At 41.6% G+C, this 27,222-nt stretch overlaps 1 protein-coding gene across 6 annotated transcripts in view; it reads right to left on the bottom strand.

The window, feature by feature from the left end:
- AUH (AU RNA binding methylglutaconyl-CoA hydratase) overlaps positions 1 to 27,222 on the bottom strand; it is a 220,688-nt gene that overhangs the window by 15,881 nt on the left and 177,585 nt on the right. For 4 of the 6 annotated variants that reach the window (XM_061426278.1, XM_061426279.1, XM_061426282.1 and 1 more), the window contains 3 exons: positions 26,969 to 27,019; positions 25,744 to 25,791; positions 13,166 to 21,941 (listed from right to left, as the gene is read on the bottom strand). The exons of the other annotated variants lie outside the window; for them this stretch is intronic. In XM_061426278.1, the coding sequence (XP_061282262.1) occupies positions 21,864 to 21,941; positions 25,744 to 25,791; positions 26,969 to 27,019 (177 nt within the window). In that variant the 3' untranslated portion in view covers positions 13,166 to 21,863. Of the gene's footprint in view, positions 1 to 13,165; positions 21,942 to 25,743; positions 25,792 to 26,968; positions 27,020 to 27,222 lie in introns of those variants that run through there. 6 annotated transcript variants of the gene reach the window in all.

Raw genomic sequence — 27,222 nt, 5'->3', positions numbered from 1 at the left:
CTTTGCACTGATCACTGAGAAAGGCTTTCTTATCTGGGCATGGCAACCCACTCCAGTATTCTCGCCTGGAGAATCCCATGGACAGAGGATCCTGGTGGGCTACAGTCCATGGGGTTGCAAAGAATAGGAAACAAGTGGAGTGACTTTTCACAGCACAGCATTGTGTTGTGGTGAGCAGAATACTGTCCCCCTCAAAGATGTCTGTGTCCTAAGCTCTGGAACCTATAAATACGTTAGGCTACATGACAAAGGACGATTAGGGTAGAAGGTGAAATGCAGGAAATTAAAATGAAGGATGCTAAGCAGCTGACCTTAAAATAGGGAGATTTTCCTGGACAGCTGAGTGCATCCAACATGGTCTCAGGTCCCAGCTGTGGGTGAGGACACGAGAGACCAGAAGTGTGGGAAAAGAACTTGACAGCAACTTGCTGTTGCTACTCTGAAGGAGTGAGGACATGATCACAGGGATGCAAATGACCAGCAGCTGGAAAGGCTCCCCTGCAGCCTCCAGACAGAACCACCACACTGACTCCTTGCTCTGAGCCCCAAGAGACCCATGTCAACCTTCTGAACTACTGAAGTGTGAGATAACAGAAGAATGTTGTCTGAAGTCACCAGGTTTGTGATGATTTTCTACAGCCACAGTAGGAAACTAACGTGTGTATGTTAGTCGCTCAGGTGTGTCCGACTCTTTGCAATCCCATGGGCTGTAATCTGCCAGGCTCCCCTGTCTATGGCATTCTCCAGGCAAGAATACTGGAGTAGGTTGCCATTCCCTTCTCCAGGGGATCTTCCCAACCCAGGGATTGAACCTGGGTGTCGAGCATTGCAGGCAAATTCTTTACCATCTAAGCCACCAGGGAAGCCCTAGAAAACTAATACAATTGCAGAAAAATTAGGAAAGGTATTATATTGCATGAAAATTGAACCATATTACATGGACTGAATTGTAACCTTTTTTTTTTTTTTTTTTTTTTCATATAACAGCACACAGAAAATGTTCTTCTTTGACAATCATATACACACTTCTACAAACAACACAGTCTCAGTACATGGAGTACATGTGTTAAAATGTATTTGTTCCACCCCTATTGTTATGGTTGTTTGTTTCAGAGGTTAACCGTCTGTGTGCACACCCTTGATTAGTATCTCAAGACAAATCCCTAGAACTTCAACTGCTTTGACAAAGAATGAGAACTTTCTTTTTAAATGTGTGGCTTTGGATTTCCAGCATCATTGCTATGACACACCACCCCTCCTTTGGCCCCAGATCCTTGCTGACACAGGGCATTGACCATATATCTTCTTGATCGTTTCTTCTGAGAGGTACTCCCTCCACCTCCTTCCTTTACTGACAGACACTTTCTCTCGGGAATCACATCGCCAGAGGCTGTGACTGGGTGAGCTGGATGCATGGCTCTCTGGACTACAGGTAGCAGCCCAAGGGTAGGACGGACATTCTTCCAAGGTTTAAAGACCATAAAGTTCCATTGAACTGCTCCACTTAATTTTTGAGGTACTTTGTCCTTTCTATTCCTCTTAAAACTTTATTTTTCTTTCAAGAAAATTTGGGACCTAGACCAGTCACTGGCAACCTTTCAAACTACTTTGAAATTGTCAAAATCCTTTGATTCGTCCATATGCTTTTAGCTGTAAGAAAGACTGTTAAGAATTGTCATGCAGTGTCCAAAACACACATATATTCACCATGGTCTTTCTTAGTGTCACTCGCTAGAAGCCAGGCGTGCACAGAGCACCCTTTAGTGTCCATAGGAACCTGGAGCCTCTGGTTGGCAAATGGACTGATGCTCCCTCCGAAAAAGTCTGTGCATAGAGGGGAGGTGTGTGGGCTTCCAACCCAGCTCAGCCTGGGAAAATGGCTAGTGGTGAGTCTAGCTTCTCCAACTCAGCACACACAGGCTAAATTAACTCATGGTTAATGAGATCGTTCCATCAAAACAGTTCATCAAACAGAAACTGGCTGGGCAGATTCCCAGAGCCTCCAACACTGTCCAAGACTGACCATCACCTGAGCGCTCTTGGGTGGCCTGAGGGAGCCAGCCTGGAGGTTCTTAGAGCCCAGCAGCCCTCTGGCATTCACCCAGCCCAGCCTCTTTTTCTCCATCCCTTTCACCACCAAGTATCTCCCTAGTCTAACTTTTTCTCCTCTGATATCCCACCTTTTCCATCCCAGGAAAAACTGCTCATCATCTCAGCAGTGTAGGTGTGTGTCTGTGGTTTGTGTGGGAGAGGGGGAGGTGTGGATTGTGTGCCCACGCGACCACGGTGAAGGCTCAGAAGGGTGTGCGGTCCTGAGAGCCTCGGGCCTAGACTGAGAGTGGGTATCACCAGCACAATTCTCCACAAGAAGAAGTGCTGTTTCCAGCTTCATTTTATTTCTCAAATTCAAGCCAGTCCTTTCCAGGATGAACAAGGGCTCCACCTGCCCTCGACTTCTCTAGGTTTTACCCACCCTGTTTAGTATGGGGGGAGCCTCATTTCACAGACAATAATACTGTACCAAATCCCCACAAGTCCAGCGCACATTGCCCACCAGGCAAGACAGCACCAGGTGCTTTGTGAAGAAGGTGAGTGCTTGGCCATCTCCTCAAAGTCCAGTGCTGGGGCCATCACTACCCAAGTCACGACAGGCATCGGACCGCCACCCCGGACCTCATGGCTACCCCATCTCCAAGCCGAGTGCCTTCACCGCACCAAGGGGAAAACTGCTCCCAGCATCAGGCTTCAGGGGGTCTGGCTGACCTTGAAATCCTGCAATAAGCCCCTCCAGGGGCACAGAGCTGGTCCCTCAGGCCCCGTTTTCCAGATGGGCAACCTGTCTCCAGCTTCAAGTGGGGAGGAGGACTCATCAGCTTGAGAGTCTCTAGAACAACAGATGGTAATTTGTTGACACTGAGAGATTTAAGGGGACTCAATTGCAGTCCTACTGAAAAAGCTTTCTCTAAAATAAGAAAGCACACAGATTCCTCAACGCACAGAAATTGCTGACAGCTTTGTTTTCAACCCAGAAGGAGTAAAAAGAAGCTGACAACTTATTTTTGCAGGTTAGGCTCATTCAAGTCTATTTTTAGATCTTTTTCCTAAGTAAGTGCACCAGAATAGCATTCAGTTTGAAAAATCACCATCTGTTCCCGAGCAGTAAGCCCTGTCTGGAGGGTTCTGGGGTAGGCATGCCCGGCTGATCAGAACCGCTGTCCCTGCAGACTAGAACAAAGGGTATTTTGTGTCCCCAGAGTGGTGCGGAGAGAATACCCCGCAAGAGTCACTGCCGTTGTAAATGTCCATCAAACAACCCCTAATCTATCTTATTTATAAATTGAGCACCACAAAAAATGCCCTCGCCTTTTAAAAAGAAGTTCAAATATTCCCTTGTATTTAAATAGATTTCTTATAAAAAGATCATTCAACCTTATCTCGGTTGTTAAGATAAAAATTAACCTACGGAAAAAGCCAACGCAGGATGCTATAAAAGGCCCCTTCCCCGCCTAGATTTCCGGCTTATGAGAGCCGCTCCCTCCTACCCTGGCCAAGTTCTTTCCCAAAGCCCCACTCAGGAGTGACTCACGCTTTTCTGTGAAAACGCAGTTGGTGCATGAAATAACATCACGACAGTGGGAATCTGACATATGAGTAACAGGCTCTGAGCACCTCCTGGAACTAGCATCGGCATGTGGCACCCGGGGAGGGCCAGGGTGATGGCAGGCGGTCCCTAGGCCTGCAGACCTGACCAAGCTGGCTGGGCTCTGGCTATTTTTAGCCTCCAGTGGACTTAGTTCCCGCCACTCTTTGGAATAACCTAGCTCTACATGCCATTTTTCTCCTACAAGCCCGAAAAAGCCTGCAAGGAAGGCTGTAGATTTAGTTCGTCAGTACAGCGTGGAAGGTCTGACAACCAAGATGAGAAGCCCCTCCCAGCGAGCACAGGGAAGGGCGGGTTCGGGGACCCCATGGCCACCACACAGTGCCTGTTGCTGTTTCTCAGCACAGGGTGGGCTGGGGGTGTGTGTCTCTCTGCATAGAGACCCCCAAGACCCCAAGATCCGCTCATTATTTTTGGCCTCTCTGAACATTTTCCAAAATCATTATCAAAAGGAACTCATGCTTGCTCACATACACTCCCTTTCTCTCCGTCTCTCTCTCTCTCTCTCTCTCCTCCTCCCTGTCTCTTTCCCCTCTCTCTATATATACACAGAGTCCTTCTTGGGGAAGTCACTACTGAAAAATCCTATGTGCAGTAGTTATGACATAGGATTTTGTAACTCACAGTGAAGTTCAACGGAAACTCAAGCACAAGCCACCTCTTATCTACGCCTTGTTCCAGGAAGCAGCTCTGTCCTTGTTACCACCCTCTCCAGAGCCATCAGCACGTAGGCAGCATTGGACAGCCCAGAACTGCTTCCTGTACCTTTGCACCAGCTCTGGGATGACTCCAGAGTCAATGTTTACCCACCCTAGTGGCTTTCAATGAAGCCAGAGTGTGGGAAGTCACGGGGACAGGGACCTCTCCCAAGCTTGATGGTGGGCAAATGCGACCCTTTAGCAATGAACCTAGAACTACAGGCTCCCCTGCTGAAGTGGGAAGAAAGGGCCATCAGGGTAGGACTGTAACCTGAATTCACACAGCTCAAGTCCCATCTCCATTAAAACACTTGCCTGCCACTGCCGTCCCCCAAAGCCAAGTGCACCAAGTTATTGTACAATCTGCTCTTCGAAGAGGAGGGGCTTGGGGCTTTGGAGAAGAGTATATAGGCAGAGGGGTGATGGCTGGATTCCTGCTTCACCACCTTTTCCCCTCTCTTATTTTTCTCATGAGCACATGTGGCTGCCCTGTAGGCTAACTAATCTTATATCCTTTCTAAGTGTCTCATCACACATGCAGGCATTGTGTAAGATGTTCAGGCAATAGAAAACCAAGCATTCTCTTCTTTAGAAGTTTTATTTAGGGAATAGGACATGCTATTTACTTATTTCTCTCTTTTTCTTTTTCTCTCTCTTTTTTAAAGTATAGTTGATTTAGAACTTCCCTGGTGGCTCAGTGGTAAAGAACCTGCCTGCCAATGCAGGAGACATAAGAGCTGCAGGTTCAGTCTCTGGATCAGGAGGATCCCCTGGAGAAGGAAATGGCAACACACTCCAGTATTCTTGCCTGGAGAATCCCAGGGACGGGGAGCCTGCTGGGCTGCCGTCTATGGGGTCGCACAGAGTCGGACACGACTGAAGTGACTTAGCAGCAGCAGCCAGTATTCTTGCCTGAGAAATCCCATGGACAGAGGAGCCTGGAGGGCTATGGTCCACGGAGCCGCAAAGAGTTGGACACAATTTAGTGACTGAGCACACACGTAGTTGATTTACAGCACGTTAGCTCCAGATGTAAAGTGATTCAGTTACATACATATTTCTATTCTTTTTCAAATTCCTTTCCCTTATAGGTTATTACAAAACATTGAGCACAGTTCCCAGTGCTGTACAGAATATATAGTAGTGTGTATTTGCCGGGATGTGTTATTTAGGAAAAGTCCACTGGTGTTGCCTAGTCATCTTGCAGAAGAAAACTGTAGAATTGCTCCAGACGCAATAAAAAACCAGGGCACCTGTGTTTCTGAGTGTGGACATCATCGTATTTTGAGGAGCCCTATCTGAAAGTGACTGGACATTTATCAATCTTAGAAAATGAATAAAATGACAGATAACAAACATAGACTGAGTGATGACTTAATATGAACCAACCTAAGATGAACCAGCACTTTAGTAAACACAGCAGCTCTTACAACACTGGGGAAGCACGGGCATACCTGTGCCAAGCTTGCTTACCCGGTTAGTGGCAACATGGATTTGTAGACCGTTACAATAACCACGTGGTTTCCTGAGTGTTCAACCATAGTGCATGTGCAGAGGTGAACAAGAAAATGCATTAATAACTGAAGATACAGGCACATGGGCCTGCCCAGTGATATCCCACATGTATACCTGCTGTCAAAACCAAGTGTGGTGGGGGTCTCCTGCATTGTACCCCCAGCTCCAAGAATGGAGTCCTAACGAAGGCTCTCGATTACAGCACCTCGCCCTTGTCCCAGTCCTTCCCAAAATATAGAGGTAAGATCACTCTCCACTTTGGTTGAAAGGCTGGGAAGACATGACCTGGGACCACCAGGGACGTGTCCTGTTCTGTGCGCAGGGGAGAAGGAGAGCCGAGAAAAGATGCAGACAACACGCCGAGCTGTCCCGGAAGCTGGCTGGTCAGAGAATTCTTTCCCTGCCTAGTTTAGTTCAAGTTAGGTTTGTGTTTCTTGCTACCAAAAGAATTCCTGCATGGCCCTTGGTGACTTATCCTGACCATGCCCCCTCCATCACGTGACCCCTTTCCCTGACAGTGGATAGTGTCTCTTACATAGCTGGCTAATTTAGTTCCTCACTGATAGGGCCACACACTGGAGCACACTAGTAACCCCATCACCCTCTCCCAAACCCTCAATATGCTATTCGTCTAAAGCAAATGCCTTTAAGCTGAGGTCTAGCACAAGCTGGAATCAAGACTGCTGGGAGAAATATCAATAACATCAGATATGCAGATGACGCTACCCTTATGGCAGAAAGTGAAGAGGAACTCAAAAGCCTCTTGATGAAAGTGAAAGAGGAGAGTGAAAAAGTTGGCTTAAAGCTCAACATTCAGAAAACTAAGATCATGGCATCTGGTCCCATCACTTCATGGGAAATAGATGGGGAAACAGTGGAAACAGTGTGTAAGACTTTATTTTGGGGGGCTCCAAAATCACTGCAGATGGTAACTTCAGCCATGAAATTAAAAGACACTTATTCCTTGGAAGAAAAGTTATGACCAACCTAGATAGCATATTGAAAAGCAGAGACATTATTTTGCCAACAAAGGTCCATCTAGTCAAGGCTATGGTTTTTCCAGTGGTCATGTATGGATGCGAGAGTTGGACTGTGAAGAAAGCTGAGCGCTGAAGAATTGATGCTTTTGGACTGTGGTGTTGGAGAAGACTCTTGAGAGCCCCTTGGACTGCAAGGAGATCCAACCAGTCCATTCTAAAGGAGATCAGTCCTGGGTGTTCTTTGGAAGGAATGATGCTGAAGCTGAAACTCCAGTACTTTGGCCACCTCATGAGAAGAGTAGACTCACTGGAAAAGACTCTGATGCTGGGAGGGATTGGGGGCAGGAGGAGAAGGGGAGGACAGAGGATGAGACGGCCGGATGGCATCACCGACTCGATGGACGTGAGTTTGAGTAAACTCCGGGAGTTGGTGATGGACAGGGAGGCCTGGTGTGCTGCGATTCGTGGGGTTGCGAAAAGTCAGACGCGACTGAGCCACTGAACTGAACTGAACTGAACTGAGAGAGAGCAGAATTCCCCAAGCACAGGGCTTAGGAGGCAAAGCCCACAGATTCCAGCCAATCCAGGTCCCAGACTACTCATTTGACCAGAATCACTTTATCGGTTATTAGATAATGGACCGCCTCCCCTATATTAAATTTATGAAAAGCCAAATACAGTTTTTAGGGATTTATTACCCAGCTCATGAAAACCTCCAGAACCTTCTAACACTCACAAAAGTCAATCAATGAGGGATAAAGACCCCCATGAAGAGCTTCTCTCCAATCATCCTTCGGGGGAAAGCGTATCAGCAAGAACCTGGTGAGGAGATTACTAAGGGGCTTAATCTACTGTCAGGGAATGAGGTCAAACATGGACTTCTGAGACCTACTGGCCCTGTCATGCCCTCCTCCCCATGTGGATTTTGTGGGGACAGTGTGCTTTGTCCCCATTTATAAATGAGTTCCCTTCCTCGCTGCATACAGTGTGCTAAGGTGACTGACTAGCAAGGAGGCCACAGGCTCCTTGGGTCTTGGGTGTGACCTAGAGGTATGGGGTTAGAGCTGGGTACAGTTGCTGGCAGGACCTGAGGTGGCCCTTAGCAAACACCTGCGTTTGTGGACGTACAGAGAGGAATGCTTTAACATACGTCGTAGACACAAAAAGAGAAAATGCCTTTAGGGCAAGTTGTAGATGGACAAGGAGGGAATGCTTTAAGGTGATCTGGGGGCATCATGGGGAATGGATGACCAGTTGGGTCAAGGTTGGCCCTCAGGGGCTGCTGTGATTTTTCTGGCCAGAATAGCAGCCCTCCCTTCAGTTGGAGAGGCCTCCATCCCCAACTTGGGCCTTCCCTGGAGGCTTAGGCAGTAAAGAATCTGCCTGCAATGGAGGAGATCCAGGTTTGATCCCTGGGTTAGGAAGATCCTCTGGAGAAGGAAATGGCAACCCAATCCAGTATTCTCCAGTATTCTTGCCTGGAGAATTCCATGGACAGAGGAGCCTGGCGGGCTACAGCCGATGGGGTCGCAAAGAGTCGGACGCGGCTAAGCGACTAACACTTTCGCTTTCACTTTCTTTCACATCCCCCACTTATAATGTCCATTGCTGTGGCCACAAAGGGGACATGTGATCTACAAGGCCCACCAGAGGCCACTCCTGGGAGATTCTGAGTTAGACCTGAGTGAAGAGAGTCCCCCTTCTTCCCTGGTGGCGAGGCAGGCAGCGTGGAGCTGAGGCCAGCCAGAGGATGAAGCCACATGCCAGGGGACACGTGACAAGAAATGAAGAGTGTCCCTGAAGCCCTGAGAGCCTGGTTCCCCTGTCCTGTCAGAGTTCCATGCTGAGAATCACGAAACTCCTTTGCGCCTAAGCCACTTTAGTTGATTTCCTGACATTTCATATCAAAGAGTCCTTATACCCAAGCATGTCACACTGTACTCAACGAGGATTTAAAAATCTTTAACAAGATGCAAAATTTTAATTTACTATTTAATCATATGAGATCAATAACAAGCATCATATTAACTATCTGTCATGTTGGGGGATATGAGAGGCATAGCTTTGTGGCCGCAAAATGTTGAATAATAGCAACTGTATATTCACACTACTATATATAAAATGATCAACAGAACCTACTGTATAGCACAGAGAATGGTGCTAAATACTTTGTAATAACCTAAATGGGAAAAGAACTTAAGAAATAATAGATACAAAAATATGTGTTACTGAATCACTTTGCTGTAGACATGAAACTAACACAACATTGTAAATCAACTATACTCTAATACAAATAATAAAGAAAAAAAAGTAACCGTATATTCAGTATCAAGCTCATAAGATGGAGCATTGCAAAACAGATCTGATGTTTTTCATAGCAAATTAGAATACAAAAGGCACAATTAAAATAAAATAGAGGCGTGTTCATGCAGGAACCAAGCTCATGAAACCCCCACTCTGGACAAAATTCCCAAATAGGTTTCTCTGTTTCTCTCAGTAGCTTTAAAGCAGTTGTTAATCACAGACCCATTAAGAAGCCAAAACACATTGGGTTATTTCTGAAGCACGTGATTTTGGAACTCTGTTTGAATCTTCCATAGTGGTGTGATGAGAGTTATGTCACAAAGTTAATCATTCCCAGTATGCTTGTATTCAGGGTAATGAAAACCTTGTGCAAGCAGCCATGAATCAGTGAGCGTCACATTGCATAATGGGTTCTGAAGCACGTGTCGGGGATCCAAGCCCACGTCTGCACAATGCAGGCCAGAGTTTGTGCTTCCTATTGACCTTTCCTGAAGCAGAACTGGAACCATGTGATGCATCCTTCCTGCCAACAGTCACTTATTGCCAATAATTAAGTTGGATGATATGGTGAAATAGATATTTTGGTTCCTTTGGAGTTCTAAAAAGAAGACTCTTTGAAGTGCCTGGTTTCTGGCAGAGAGCTGTGGCTGGCTGGGATGTGTTACACTTGGTCATTACAAAAACTATCCATTAAAATGAAAATCAAATATTTTGCTCAAATAGTTCCTGGCATTTGTGTTGGAAACAATAGACATAGCCCCACTGTAAGATTATTTTATACATAAGAAAAGTAAAAGCTCAAAGATGCCAGGAGCCAAAGACGTACGTGTAATACATCAAATCTCAATCCATCATGTTTGATATTCTTGAGCAATACTGTTAGCGAGAAACTATTACTTAATCTTGCCAGTATTATCCAAAGAGAACACTTGCGAAATAGGACAAACATGCTGTAATTACTACATGAATAGAGAGTCTGTGTAGCATAAACTGTTTCTGTAACATCAACACAGACTCTAGTGTAGCACACCAGCAATTAGCCATGTTAACAATGGCCAATATGTTTGAGGAGCTGTGAGAATTAACAGTGCCAGTGGAGGAGTGAGGACTCTGAAAAACTACCTGTTGTTCTCAATGACACTGTAACTAAAAAATTCTTCTGAAACTTAACCCAGGGACAATTATACATTCTAGGTACCAACTGGAATATAGCTGGTTTCCCAGCAGATATTAGAAATAATCAAATCAGTACGTGTTATTTTCATTATACTTTTTCTTGTAAGAAAAGAACTCTTGGATTCCATCATTAACAAACTCTTACTGTATTTGAAATCTTGCCCAAGATCTAACAAGTTCCAATTAATAAGCTGCTTTGTCATTATATTCTTCATGTTCAACAATGGAACGTGAATTTAACCACATAGAAGAAAAGCTTGTATTTCTCCTAAAACATAAAACACTTATAAATGCTGGAATTGCAATAATTAACTCTTGACTTTGATTATTTGAACTCTGCATTTATGGATTGACTTGCTTTAATCTGCAGCTATCAGTTTGGCCACTGGTGGTTGAATGAATACAAATTCTCAGCAGACCAAGCCAACTCATGACAAGGAGGGAGCAGTCTTAGCTGAAGCAGAAAATATCTGTTTCCTGAGTCCATCTTCAGAGCATACAATTAAAAGACAACACAGCAGTAAACCCTATCCTTTACTGACTGCAAAAAAACTTTACATTTTGGCTGCAAATATTTGGGGCTGAAATGATAACAATAGTAAATATTATATTGGTGATAATTATTAATATATCATTAATACCAATATTAATAATGATTAATATATTGTTAGTGTTATTCAACAAACATCAATTTATTCAATAGACATAAATTCTGATGTACCAGAGGTCAGACAGCTACTCTGAATATCTTGTTTATCAATAATATTGCTTGATACACACAGTTGCATTAGAATCAGCTAGATGAGTGACATCAGTGGGAATGGTATAATGAGAATCTCCAAAAATCTCCTCCTCTATGGGAGCAATAATTGTTAAAATCAAAGTTTACAGAACTTTGGAATTCAACCACAGGCTTGCAACAATCCAAAGAACATTTAATCATGAAAGATGACTGAATCTCAATGGGAACATTAAGCTCTGTGACTTTTTAAAGATTTATTTATCTTATTTTTTGGCTGTGGTGGGTCTTCACTGATGCACATGAGCTTTCTCTAGTTGTGGTGACTGTCGTATATCCAGCCTCCTTTCTAAATCCCTTGTATATCTTGAAAGCCAACAACCTCAAAATCAGCACAGCCGTGACCTGACTACCGCCATGTCTATAGCCTTCCCACAGCCCTCCTCCTAGAAATCTGTATTATCTGACCTGTCTGGCAGCTCCTTGGAAAATCAGTTAGTGGGAAAACCCCACTCATATCAAAAGGCTTGCTTTTATCTGACCTGACTCAGAGCTCCCTCACTGTGAACAGATTTTTCAGCAGAGTACTTGTGGAAAACAACCAGTGACAACTGTTTAGCATCCAAATTGTCTGAGGCAGTGATTACAGTTGACACAAACAAGAAACTGACCAAAACATTGAAAATGAGAAAAGGGAGAATGAGATGTAACAAGGGACTAGGTAAAGCTCTGACACATTCCTAGTAATGTAGAAAGCAATGGGCACATGCAGGGCTGTATGCACAATCAGGAATGACTTGAGGAGGCCCTCTTACCTCTGGTTGACCTTGAGGCTCTGCACAAATAGGAAGTGAAGACCAAACCAAAGTTGCCAATTGCCTGACCAAGCATTCTTGACATGCACCAACATGCTAGTATTCTTGCCTGGGAAATCCCTGGACAGAGGAGCCTGGTAGGGTACAGTCCATGGGGTCGCAAAAGAGTCAGATATGACTTAGCAACTAAACAAGAAGAGGATAATTCAAATCCATGCAAAAAATTAGGTGTACTGACAAAACTAATTATTATACACATATTAAAAACAGTAGAAATTATTTTTCAGTTTGTAACTTTATCCCTCCCACCAGAATTCAGACAACTGCATAAATTAATCTTTATAAAGCTATTCTTACAGATTTATAATGCATAAAGATTTAATTTATATGGTTATAGTAGTACAGAGGAAGGGAAGGGTACAAAGCTACATTAGAGCAGATGTTTTATGTACTATTGGAATTAAGTTGGTATTAATCCAAGATAGATTTGTAAGTTAAGGTTGCAATTTCCCAAAAAACTATTATGAAAACAAGTCCAAAGTTACAAACAGTAAATGAAATTACCAGGGAATTTAAATGGTACATTCGTAAGTATCTGTTGAACACAAAGAAAGCAGTAAAGCAATAAGAGAGGAACAAAAAGATGTGACATGTAGTAAACAAATAGCAAAATGGCTGATGTGAATATCACCTTATCAATAATCACATTAATTGTAAATGGTTAACCACTCCATCAAAAGGAAGAAGGAGCAGAATGAATTAAAACAACATAATCCAACTTTGCGCTGTCTACACGAGACAGGCTTTAGATTCAAAGACATTAGTAGGTTGAAAGCAAAAGGATTGGAAAACTATACCATGTAAAGAGCAATCAAAAGAAAGCTGGAGTATCTATACTAATATTAGATAAAACAAACTTTAAGATAAAAACTCTGGGAGATAGTGAAGGACAGGGAAGCCTCGCATGCTGCATCCATGGGGTTGCAGAGAGTTGGACATGACTGAGCAACTGAACAAAGATAAAAACAGTTGGTATAGATAAAATAAAGGAGAACATTTTATAATAATAAAATTGTTAATCTACCAAGAAGACATAGTAATTATAAATATATATGCATAACAGCAAAGTTGAAAATTAATGAAGAAAAACTGACATAACTGAAGGGAGAAATACACAATTCAACAATAGTAATTGCAGACATCAATACCTCCCTTTCTATAATGGACAGACCAACTGGACAGATGATCAAGTAGGAAATAAAAGAACAAAGCAAAACTACAAACTAATGAGATTTAATAAAACACTTCATCCACCAACGGCAGAATACACATTCTTCTCATATACACATGAAATCTTTTCCAGGATAGATTATATGTTAGGCCATAAAACAAGTCTCATTAAAATGCCAAGAACTGAAGTTATACAATGATGTGACTGAAGTGGATTCACCAAACAATATGGAATTAAATTTAAAATCAATATTATAAGGAATCTGAGATATTCACAAGGCTGTTAAAATTTAGGAACACAATCCTAAAACCCCCAAAGGGTCAAAAGACAAATAACACAAGGCAAATCATAAAATACACTGAGATGAATGAAAACAAAATTGCATGTCAGTGTCCCAGTACCATCTTCAGATTCAGTAATTCACTGGAAGGAGTCACAGGATTCAGCAAATATTAACAGCTCTGGCATAGTACATAATCAAAAGGATACAAGCAACAGCAGCAAATGAAACAAGGCAGGGGCGAAGATCAGGGAAGATGGCCACATGCTTCTGAGGGTGTTCTCCAAGTGGAGTCACACAGGATACGTTCAACTCCTCTAGTAATAAATTATAACAATATGTGAAGTGTGTCCAACACCTCATTAGAGACTCAGAGACCAGGGTTTTTGCTGGGGAGTAATCATGTAGGCATACCCCAACTGGCAAATATCCAAACTCTGTAATCAAAAAAGGAAATCAGGTGTTTAGCATAAACCATATTGTTTGTACAAACAGTTTAGATATAACTTATCAGTACTGCAAATGGTGGGAATTGTACATCATCTAAGTTCCCAAATGCAGACCAAGGGTCAACCTTGAATCAGTACTTCCCAAGAATAGCAGTTCAGACCTGTTATACTAACTTTTCCACAAACATATCACAATTTATGGGATATAACCAAAGCATTCTTAGAGATACCTGCACAGTTGTAAATGCCTACGTTAAAAAGATCTCAAATCAAATAACCTAACATTTTATCATAAAGAATTAGAAAAAATATGAGCCAACTAGACCCAAACCAAGTAGAAGAAAGGATATAATAAATATTAGGGTCAAAACAAATGAAATAGAGAACAAGAAAACAATGAAGAAAAATCAACAAAATAAAAATTTGCCTCTTTAAAAAGCAACAAAATTGACAAACCTAGACAGACTGACCATGAAAAAAAAAAGAGGACTAAGTACTAAAATCAGTAATGAAAAAGGGGAATGTAAAGGAATACTATAAACAACTGTGTGTGAACAAATTAGATAACCTAAGTGAAACAGAAAAAATCCAAAAAGACACAAACTATTGAAAGGACAACATATTTCCCAACAAATACTTGTACACCCGTGCTCACAGCAGCATTATTTACAACAACCAAAAAGTGGAAACAACTATAAAAAATTCGTCATCAGCTGATGAATGGATAAACAAAATGTGGTATATACATACAGTAGAATATTTCCAGCCATAAAAAGAAGTTAAGTACTGATACATGTTACACCATGGATATATCTTGAAAACATTATGTTGAGTGGAAAAAAAATCAGACATAAAAGACTATATATTGTATAATTCTATTTATATGAAGTATTTAAAGTAGGCAAATCCAGAGACAGAAAGTAGATTAGTGATTACTAGGGGCTGTGGGGAAGGGCAATCAGGACTGACTGATAACGGGTACAGGGCTTCTTTTCAGGGTGATGAAAATATCTAGAATTAGACAGTGGTCATGGTTATACAACTGTGAACATACTAAAATCACAGACTTGTACACTTGAATGGGTGACCTTTATGGTGTGTGAATTACAGTTCAAAGGGAAGTTTACCAAGGTGACTTTTATCTCAATATCAATTTTAGGGCTCCAAACAGAATCAACTCAGAAGATATGGAGTAGAGTCTCAAAAACACATCTTGGTGATGCCTTTTTCAGGTTCCAGCAGCTTTGGAAATCCCTGTCCTCAGGTCGAATGAATAGACAAGATAAAGTCTTTCGTTTTCCTCATAGATGTGGCCTCCATTCTGAATCTGCTGAAGACCTCAGTCAGGTAGGCCTGGTCCAGGCCAGGACTCGGCTGGCTCCTTTCCCTGGTCCCTTTAACCACAATACTCCTCACATTCACTTTCCAAGACAAGCTTATGCTTGGGGGGAACTTAAAAATGCCAGGTCTGTCTAGTTTTTCAGGAAATTTGACATATATTTTCAGATCTACACAAGCAAACATTTTTTAATACCCATAGCAAATGAGAGATGACATACTCTACCTGAACTCAGGAGTACCAGCATCGTGGATGTGCTGGGATACACACCGTTAGTCTTTTTAGAAGAGTGGTTGGACAGTCACAAGTCACATACACATTCCCACAAAGACCATAGCAAAAACAGTACCTTTCATATTAGATGTTATATTAGATGAACACCTTTCTTTGTGTCCTGTAAGCATCTGAGTCACTGATAGGTAATATGCATAATTATACCAATCAAACCATTCCAATAATTACATTTCTTTCCACCAAGTCAGATGTGGGATGTCATTTCCTGTCTTTTATGGCACAAAACACATTTCTTGTATTTTTGAAATGCTCAAAATAAGGCCACTCATGAGCAAGTTCTAGGCTTCATAAAAAGTTTGTTTCAGAACTGTTAATAGACAACTCAAAAGAAATGTTACTCAATGTAGGAGAGGCGGTGAGGAGTTTGAACTTTTCTCAGTTGCCAAACTGCTCTTCACTTTCTGTAAACTGCACAAAGGATTCATTCAGAAAGGTTTAGAGGCTGAAAGTGAAAGTGACTCAGACTACTTTCAAAAAGGTCAAGAAGTGCATTTGCCCATCCCAGCGCCTCTGAAACCTCGGCCTGCGAACAGCACGACTAAAAGAACACAGTTCCTTCATGAGCCGTCACTCGATGCCACGGTAATTTTCACTCTTTCTCTTAGAATTCAGGCCCTGCTCTGTGAAATGGGTTCATAAGAGACTGCGTTTGCAGAACATGTGACAGTCTTTGAAAAGCCAATAGGACTGAACCTTGGCCATGGGATGTGGGGAGTAGGCAGGGCAGGCACCCACCGTGCTCCCACGGCTCAGTGGCCACAGGGACCGAATCTCCTGGAGCCTCCTCCGGGCAGGGCGCCCACCAGGCAGCCACGTGAGAGCCAACAGGGTGATGAGAAAATGGATAATCCTCCCTCCCCGGCCCTCGAAACTGGTACTATCAGCATGGCATTCAGGCCCAAGGATGAAAGCAAAACTGGTAGGGGCTCAGTCGTGACTGACATTTTGCAACCCCATAGACTGTGGCCCGCCAGGCTCCTCTGTCCATGGAATTCTCAAGGCAAGAGTACTGGAATGGGTTGCCATTTCCTTCTCCAGGGGATCTCCCCAAACCAGGCATCGAACTCGGCTCTCCTGCATTGCAGGTAGATTCTTTACTATCTGAGCCACCAGGGAAGCCTAAGGATACTTTTCCTCAAAATATTAAAAGAACTACTGCTAAGTTATGGATTATCCCAAGGGCCAAAGTAGTTATTAAATACAGACCCACTTAGGCAGGTCACTGCTCTCGGTGCTTCTTTATGACCCAACTCACTAGTGAGCTGTCCTTGCAGCCGCGTATTTCCCATCTCTTCAGCCTGTGTTGGGATTGAAGGGGAGCCGTTGGATGACTTCCGGGACAGAGCTGAGTTGGAGCAGCTGTCCTCTGCCCCAACCCCTTGCCCACTTTCTTCTTCAACCTCAGTGGCAGGGAGCTGCTTCTGGGCCTGGGAGTATGGAAGCAGCTTCCCCTATTGACCATAGCTTGTGTGTGGATAAACACAGAACAGAGCAGAAGAGGAGTGTTGGGGATGAGGACCTGTGTGGCTTCCTCTGGCCCCTTGCAGCCTCGAAGTTTCCAGTTTCACACTGTAGTTAAAAAAACAAGAACAGCCACCAGGTTTCCCCAACCTCTTGTTTCCTGGGTGAACATTCAGGTTCCTGAACATGACCCTGAACTGGGTGTGGTTGTGAGACCCGCCTACCTGTTCCAACAGGTCTCTTGAAACATGGAAAAAATCAAACATCACCACCACTTCTGTAGAAGATGACCTTACTGATTCCACAGCCCTTTTGCACGGACACACCCGATCTGTCTTTGCAGGGATCACAAACGACTATGGGATTCCTTTATAGGTGAAGAAACAGGCTCAGAGGGAGGAGATGCTTTTACCAAATGGCCTCATCACTGGTTTCAGAAGAGTTGAAAACTTGGGTGAAGAACGCCTGTGTGCTTTCCAGAAAAGCACAAAGTGAATCTACAAGCAACTGGAACTGTGACATTAAGAAGTGAATACAAGACTTCGGGTGGGCCTGACCAGTGCAGAATAGAGCAAGAGGCTCATCATTCTTCCCCAGAAGCAGCACGGGGGGCTCTTGACCCACATGCGCTTCTAATGGGTATTCTTATCAAACACGAGTCCTCAGACTCACTGTTCACAGCTGCCAAGACTGGCTCCATATCCTCCAGGTGTCATGATGAGCGTTGGGGGCTCTGAATTCAGAATGCCCACCACAGACATAGCTCTGGCTTCAGTTTCTTATACGATAAAATGACAAACCCATTTCCTAAGGTTTTTAAGTATTGGATGTGACCAGGTAGCCAAAGGGCTTAGTTTAGAGACGCTGAGCAGGCATCGCTGTAACCGTCACACTGTCTCGTCTTCTGACCCCTCAATACGCACATCTAGTGTCTCGAGTCTCAAGAAAACTAGAACCACTTTGGGCAAAGGTTGACACACATCTATTGGCAGTCTTTGGTTGTGCTGTTCAGCTGTTTTCAGGCTTAACAGTATGACAAGTCAACAGTCTCAGGTTCAGTCTTGGACTCCACCACCCGTCATCAAACTGTGTTCGTTTCCTGCTCTGGATCCCAGGAATAACCAGCACCTCTCCTTTTCCGGATGCTATGAAAAGTAAACAACTGCGGATAGACACACCTGGAGGCATTTAGGGCTTCATAAGCTGTAGTCATTATTATCGTTAACAATACCCAGCTCTAATTCTCTTGTCGCCTGCACATAATATCCTCAATGATATTGTCAAACTGTTCCCTTGAATCCAAACATGCAATACTGTGTTTTCTGTACTTCAAAATGGGATTGACACCCTGGTGGCCATGAGCTCACTTTGCTGGCCCCAGGGAATTGTCAGCTCACTGTAGAAGGGTCACCTTCCTACTTTGAAGCTGGTGCTGCATGGATGAATGTCACAAAGGCTGGCCCTGACCACTTGAGAGGCGTGTGTCTTCGAGGGTCCTTGGGGTCTTTTATTCTCACCAGGTACCCAGCTCTCTTGTATTACCCTGGGGTTTGGTTTGAAAAACAAACACTGTGAACCAAACTGTTTGATGATTAGGAGCCAGCCCTCTGAGGGGTAGCTGAGTTTTGGGATGTTCCCCAAAAGACATCTCAAACAGTGAGTTTTCAGGGCTTGAGATCCACAAATATTTTGAGCAGTTTTTCATCCTCCTACCTGCCAAACATCCCCAACCACATCTCACAATCTGTAGCCTGTTTCGTCAACACAGAAGAATGGCTCTTCTTTTTATCAAAATATTATCAAGTAACTTTGAAATGCTGTTATTTTTTCTTTTGTGATGCATGTACACGTCTTGTTTAAATGAGAAAATTTCTATTGTCTTCTGATAAAATCCAATAAATGTCGACATACACATTAGTTAATATTTAACTAGGTGAGTAGGCAAACAACAGAAGGATTAAACATTTAAAATGTTTGCCTACCTGTCAGGATTTTTGGACCCCAAATCAAAACAAATGTAGGGCCTCCCCTAACTAGAAGATGGAGTGGAGATCAAGTGAGGAATTGGACCAGCGGGTAGCCAGCTATGAGTCCATTTGAAAAACAAGCATTTTCTGTAATTACACTATCCACAAAATGACACCCAATTACTCTAGTCCGTATCCAGAGTGCTATTCTATGTACTGTCAGAAAAAGTATGACAAGCCAAGTTTTTTGACAGCCAGAAAAGGAGGGAAAAAGCACAGGAAAGCCAGGTGTTTTTTATTGAAAACAACACAAACTTGAAATGACCCTTTAAATCACAGAAAACAAGTCACAGGAAACCCAAGTCTTCTCTCGGCCGTGATTACAAGTCCTCTCTTGACTCAGAACCTCTGTTAACTTGGATACCTCTTTTCCTTCCAGAGATAAGTTATACATTAACCAGCACTACATTACCTCAATACTAGTAGGTCTCCTGTTCTGAGATAACACGAAATGTTCTTGCCCTGAATTGTAAATGTGCCTGGTTAATCACCCTCCCTCCCTCTCAACCGCCTTTAGCTTCATCTGAATGTGTGGCTACATCCACTGTTTCCGGCTTGCTGCGTCGATTTGACGTGGTTTCAGTTTAAGGACTTGAAAACACTCAAGTTCTGGAGGAAAACAAAAGAAGTTGGGGCTCACCTGTCAGAGCAGGCGCTCCCTCTGGAAAAAGCAGCTCTCCCACCTCCCGCAACCACCGGCCATTGGACCTCAACCTGGGTGGAGTGTTAGGACCACGCCCCAGCAAGACTGCTTTGCTAAAGGGAAAACCAAGAGAAATGCAAATATCTGTAGAGACAGCTGAGCAGACACGTGGAAGTTACTACAGGAGGATGTCTTTGCTTTCAGACATACTCCAGTGACTTAATCAGAACTTGTTAGATTAAATGATGTTCAATCAGCAGCAGACTACAAATCCAAGACAGGAGAGACAAGTCACTCAGCACACTCAATTTCCCCGCGAACATAATTATTTCCTATTCAGAAAGGAAGTGGCCTTTGAAAATGTCATGGATAGAGAAAAATAGTCCTGAAACCTTTCAGTTTAGTTCAGTTGCTCAGTCGTGTCTGACTCTTTGCGACCCCATGGACTGCAGCATGCCAGGCCTCCCGGTCCATCACCAACTCCCAGAGTTTACTCAAACTCATGACCATTGAGTCGGTGATGCCTTTAAAGGACCATGAAAACAAGGACCAGCACTTTATTTGCAAATTATCCTGTAGGAAACGAATTAGGTACAACTTTGTCAGCAAAGTGTACACACCAGCAGATACAATCGCCAAAGCCGAACATGAATTTTAATAAGCTCCTTTCATACAACACTGATCAGCTGAGCAAACGTCATAGCCTGCATAGTGTCAGTGGCAAAGGTGACAGGGCACAGGGCTGGCCGTAGCACAAGGGTGTGAACAGTGTGAACAAGGGTGTGACCATCAGCCGAGGGTAAGTTCATGCTTCTCTCTCTCAAGGATTTTAGAATCGAGACTGAGAGTTCAATTTCTCAAATTAAAAACTAAGTTTCGATGATTTCAAAAATTCCAAGTCTATGCTTTCCAAGAACAAAGAAGCTGTGGAAATGCATGAAACAGGCAGTCACCCACGTGCTGAACTTGACTTCAATGCAGTGTTTGGGGACAGTGCGGCACCCCAGAGCTGGCAGATAACAGGAGAGGGTGGGTCCCAGAAAAGGGAGGCTTTGCTGGTGCTGCTGGACTCAGCCCTGGATGCAGCCCCAGAAAGCAGTGAGGTTTGATAAAATGAATACAAAATAAAGCTAGCTCAGATTCATTCAGGGAGCATACTGTTCGTCTCCCTTTTGCTGAATTACATAGCTAATTCCCACACACTTCCTATCTGCCTCCCAGGCAAGGCCAAATAAACTCACATGACCCTGGAGCCCCTCCATCTCTAGGTGCTTACCTGGACAGGGTTAGAAAGGTATGATGGTTGTTAGGTGGGGGAGAAAGGGTTACCGTGTTCACCTTCCTTCCTTACTGAAATCAGGTGCAAATAGCTAGGGAGAGGAAGAGAAGAGCAAACTCCACTTCACCCTTAATCCAGGACCAAGGCACTTCAATGGGCCGACCTTAGTACACCATTTTACTTCTGGGTTAGGGCAGGGAGCCAGGCCACTGGCTAGGAGGGCTTCAAGGTTGTACCAGGCCTCCAGTTGGCTGCACGAGGCCTTTGGCCCCAGTCTCTGACTGGATTAATTCTCCACCATCCACACTGTATTCTAAGACTGACTACATAAAGAGGTCACCTGATAGAATCAGCAATAGATAGGTGGATTCTTCTAAAATCCAACATGCAATGACTTATTCAATACAAAAAGAATGGGGTAAGAGAAAAATTTCCAAGTTTTCTTTTCACTAATTTTATTCATATTTGGTAATTTTCACTCAGAATCCTATCAACTCCTTTTTCAGTATGAGATGTAAGTCTGTAGGTGCATGTATATACAATCCCTTAGAAACTTTATTTGGTATAACTTCGCATTTTTGGTGTATAGAAATAAAATTTATTTTCATACTATAGCACAGGAGACATACAATCAATATTTTTTCCTAGAGAGTATAATATATAAATTATTCACATTAAAAAAATTAAGAACAGAAAGCCTCATATGCAGGAGGTATTTAAAAATGTATACCTAATTTTGAATTGGTGTTTTTGACAGTATACACAACTAGCTTACAAATCTGAATGAGTATGATGATACATATTTGAACAAAGTACACATATGGGCCCACTCCAGATACTTAATTCAGTACACAGATAACTCGTTCTTCACTTTGGTCACTGCAATTCCAGGTGCTGAGGCATATGTGGATCTGAAAGGTACTTCCAGGAGTATTATTTTTTACATTGGCATTTTAAAGATTTCTGTTTCTTCTATTCTCCTTTATAGCGAGGGGTCCTTTTCTCTTTAAAAGCAAGAAGACCTTCAAGTCTGTCTTTTGTTGGAATGGTCTAAGAGAAGCAAAACAGTACGTTATCTGTGCCCAAAATGAAAAACAGCTATAAAAGTTTAATGAGCTTTATCTAAGGAAACTAATTAAAAGACAATCTAAAATTGTGAAATCATCTGAACAATTTAAATTACATGAGCAGATTTATCATTCTAACTCCAATATGCTTTTTTCTTCCATTTTACTAAACATACTTCAATACAATTAAGAGTTTATTTTTTAGACAATTTTAGGTCTATTAAAAACCTAAGCAGAAAGTTCAGAGTCCCATATACTGCCCTCAAGCCCCTCACTGTTTCCCCTATTATCAACATCCTTTATTAACATGATATATTTGTTATGACTAATGAGCCTATACTGACACAGTATTATTAACCAGTCCATAGTAACATTAGGGATATTCTATGCGTTTTGACAAACACATAATGTCATGTATCCACCATTAATTACAGCATCATAGAAAACAAGCTGACTGGCTACACATCCCTAATGCTTTACCTAGTCATCCCTGACCACGCCCCCGCCCATGTCTTTTCCAGAATGTCACATAATTGGGAGTCACATAGTATGGACTTTTAAGATTAAAATTTGTTATTTAGCCATATGTGTTTAAGGTTCCTTCTTGTCTTTTCCTGGCAGAGTAGCTCATTTCCTTTCACTGCTGAGTAACAAACACCCCACTGAATGCACATATTAATACCACAGCTTTTATTCATTCACCTACTGAAGGTCATCTGGGTTGTTTCCAAGTTTTACAAAACTTAGGAATAGCAGCTTTGTAAAGCTGCTATAATAAACACCACTGTGTAGCTTTTGCGTGGACATAGGTTTTCAACTCATTTGGGTAAATGCAAAATTGCATGACCACTAGGTCATGTGGTAAAATTATATAAGAAATGGGCTAAACTGGGAAATCCTGTTTTTATGTGCATTTCTTAATATCATATGATGCGGACCATATTTACTTATGCTTATCTGCCTTCTGTATACCTACTTTGGTGAGGTATCTCTTCAGACCTTATATCTTCTTTTTAATGAGCTATTTTCTTACTATTTCTTACTATAAAAGCTATTTGAGTTTTAAAAGTTTTTTTTGTACCTTGGATATAAGTCCTTTATCAGATATGTTTTGCAAATATATTTCCCCCAGTCTATGGCTTATCTTTCCATTCTCTTCACAGTGTCTTTTGCATAGTAGTAAGTTAATTTTAATAAACAAATTCTTTTTCTTTCATGAATTACACTTTTGGCATTATATCTAAAAAGCCACTGCCAAACTTGAGGTCACCTAGAATTTCTACTATGCTAACTTCAAGAAGTTTTATAGTTTTTCATTTTACATTTAAAAATAAGTCTATAGGTCATTTTCAGTTAAGTTCTGTAAAAGGTATAAGGTTAATGACTAGATTTTTTCTTTTTTGGTAGTTGAATGTCCACATGCTTTTAGTACTATTGATTTTCAAGATTACTTTTCTTCATTGAATTGCCTTTGCTCTTCTGTCAAAGATCAGCTGACTACATTTGTATGAATCTGAGTCCCCTATTCTGTTTCATTAGCCTATCTGTCTTTATTTTTGCCAGAACCACACTTTCTTGATTACTGCAGCTTTACTGTAAGTCTTAAAGATGAGTAGTGCCATTCCTCCAACCTTGCTCCTTACTAGTGTGGTGGTTAATCTATGTCTCTGGACTTCACATATAAACTTTAGAACTGGTTTGCCAGTATTAGGAAAATAGCTTTCTGGCATTTTTATTGGGATTGCACTACACGTATGATCAAGTTGGGAAGAAGTGATATCTTAAAATATTGAGTCTTGCCATCCATGAATATGAGCTATCTATTTATTTAAATAGTGATTTCTTTCACCAAAGTTCCTTCTTTAGCTTGGATTATATTGATTTCTGAATGCTGAACCAGCCTTGCATATCTGGGGAAAAAATATTACTTGGTTGTAGCATATAATTCCTTTTATAGATTGCTGGATTTAGTTTGCTATTATTTTGTTGAGGATTTCTATATCTATATTCATGAGATAGTGGTTTACAGTTTTCCTTTCTTGTAATATCTTTAGTTTTGTTATGAGGATAATACTGTCTTTGGGCTTCCCAGAGGCACTGGTGGTAAAGAACCCACCTGCCAATGCAGGAGATGTAAGAGATGCAGGTTTGATCCCTGGGTTCAGAAGATCCCCTGGAGGAGGGTATGACAACCCACGCCAGTATTCTTGCATGGAGAAAGAGGAGCCTGGCAGGCTACAGTCCACAGGGTTGCAAAGAATCGGACACGACTTAAGTGTCAGCACGCACACACACACTGTCCTAATGGAATAAGTTAGGAAATATTCCCTCTGCTTCTATTTTCTGGAAAAGGCTGTAGATAATTGGCATAATTTCTTCATTAAATGTCTGGTAGAATTCACCAGTGAAAAATATCTGGGCCTGGTGCTATTTCAGAAGCTTATTAATTATTGATTTAATCTGTATTAAAAACATAGGACTATTCAGATTATCTGTTTTTCCTTGTATGAATTTTGGTGTATTTTGTCTTTTAAGAAATTGGTCTATTTCATCTAGGTTATCAGATTTGTGGCCATACATAGTTCACAGTATTCTTTTATCCTTTCAGTGTCAACAGGATCAGGAATAATAACCTTTCTTGCATTTCTGATAAATTGACTTCTTTTAGAATTAGAAAAGAACTTTCTTTTCTAATATACACATTTAATGCTATAAATTTCTCTGTAAACATTATTTTTGATGTATTTACACAAATTTTGATAAGCTATATTTTCATTTTGATTTGGCTCAAAATATATCTTAATTCCTCTTGAAACTTTCTCTTTGACACATGTCATTTAGAAGCACACTGTTCAATCTTATTAAAAAGATTAAATCTCACCATTAATAGGTAGGGTTTCATCTGTCTTTCTTTAACTGAGTTTTAGTTTAATTCCCTTGTGGTCTGACTCTTTTGTACAATTCCTATTCCTTTACATTTGATAAGGTGTGGCCAAATATGCTTTTAAAATTTTTCTTCAGACTCTGAGGTTGTCCATTTGTAAGAGGTTTGTAATTTAGTTCATTCATGGCATGTGTTCATCAATGACAGGTGGCAATTTATATATACAGACCACAGTTTACACTCTAGCTCTAGCTTCTAATTCATGATTCTACCATGCTTAAATGGGAGCTAACACAGTTTCCAATTCTCAGAAAAGGTGGAACAAAACTCTTAGGCCACTTTACATGCCCTAAAACAAAATGTTATCTTTCATTTAAAAAAGGACAGAAGAAAGGAAGGGAGGAAGGAAGATTTGTTCCTCTACAAAAAGCCCTATTAATTTGTGTATAAAAAAGAAAACCATATGTAATTGAATTAGTGAACTTTCAGTGGGTAGGAGAAAAGGTTCAGAACATCAGGAAAAGTCAATGAGTCTCAAACTCTGATGTTCCCTAGAGGCACATGGTCACAGCTGCCTTCCTCCCATCTCTCTGCCCTGAAGTGAGGGTTCCAACCACACCCAGAAAACACAACATGAGCCAGAGAGACATCTACAGAACAAATGCTGCTAACAATTATTCCAATGGTTTTCTAAATTATGTAGACAGGAGTCATCATTAAGTGAAACAGAATCAGTCACAAGAGCTGGTGATAATTAAAGAAAAGAAACAAACAATTTCAACCCATTTGTATGATTCTGTAATAGGCATGAGTCAAATCTGCTCATGATATATAATTTAGTTGACTTATACAGAAGGTAAGGGGTGTATCTGCATTGAATTAAAGAGATTTTATCACATACCTGAGCATAACATGCTTCTTCTATGGCTAATCCTGTTACTAAATCGACCTGATAATAAAAATATAACTCATTTTAGCAAGAATTACTTTTTAAAAATATGGTATTTCAATATAAATTCAAATTTAACAACCTTATTCCAAAAGAACAGAATTCTTTGATGTAATACAGCAAATCAGAAGTATGACCAGCATAAGAAACTTAGCTTGCCTGGGTTCAAATTCTGAGTCTACTATATGTGAGCTGTGTAACCTTGCTTACACAGTTACTTAACCTCTTTTGCCTCAGAGAGGTGCATCTGAACCAGTAGCTAATTATAGTATCTACCAAATGGGGTTATTGGAAGATCAAATGAGTTAATGTAGGTGAAGTCTTTATAAAGTACATAAGATATATCTATATATTGCCTGGCAGCTCAGATAGCAAAGAATTTGCCTGCAATGAAAGAGACCTGGGTTCAATCCCTGGGTCAGAAATATCCCCTGGAGAAGGAAAGAATTTTTAAAACCCAATCAAATGCCTTTAAATTTTCTTTAAATGTGTTTACTGCTAACAAATTCAACCCTGTTTTACTGCTATGAAGCCCAGGAAAATACAGCACTTCTGGGTCTGTAAGGAAGAAGTGTCTTTCTTTAAAATTCCTATAATTTATCCAAAATACAACTGCTATAATGCAAAGCCCAAAGTAAATGGGTGCCTGCATGGATCCCTTGGCCTGCTTATCTCTCCCCTGTCCTAAGGCCTCCGCTCCTTTGGACTATATCACCAGAGTAACCCCAGGGCTCCCTACAGGGTTTACTGTGTCTCACTGGAGAAAGCACATGGAGAAGTTAAAGATGGTCTCCATGCTTAGTAGGAGCTTTGCAACAGGAAGTTCTCCTTAGAACTTTTTTTTTTTTTTTTGGTAATATGATAATGGTGCTGAGAATACACAGAATACTCTTTTGTTTTGGTTTTCTATGAACTACTAGCCAATAAGTCTATTAACTCAATGGCAAAAATAATGAACATGTCATATGCTTCAAGGCACAAGTGAAATTACTGAATTCTGTGATTATGATACTGAATCAACTACAGCTATAAGCAGACTAAAATCACTGATGTAGCTAAAAAACACCTCAGTAGCTTTCAGTAATCACAGCAGTAAATATTTTAGAATATTAAAAAATAATGGTTCATTTAAATTAATTTCCACTACCTATTCCAACAAAAAGCTTAGGACACTCACCTCCATTCCTTGATTAATTGCTAATTTTGCCACTCTCATTGCAACAGGTCCCTAAAATTCAAACAAAACATATTTTAACTATTATTAATGCAAATTATGTTGTACATCACAGTTAAATTCAGAAATTCCCTTTGCTGGATCCATAGTATAGAAGCAACAATGGCTGTAAGATAACTGACGGAAAATTCATTTTAGGAGATTTGCAAGGCCTTTGGGCTTCCCTGATGGCTCAGAGAGTAAAGAATCACCTGCAG

Source organism: Bos javanicus, chromosome 8, assembly GCF_032452875.1.
Source record: "Bos javanicus breed banteng chromosome 8, ARS-OSU_banteng_1.0, whole genome shotgun sequence".
In the NCBI taxonomy this organism is placed as follows: Eukaryota; Metazoa; Chordata; class Mammalia; order Artiodactyla; family Bovidae; genus Bos; species Bos javanicus.
This window is presented reverse-complemented; position numbering and strand designations above follow the sequence as displayed.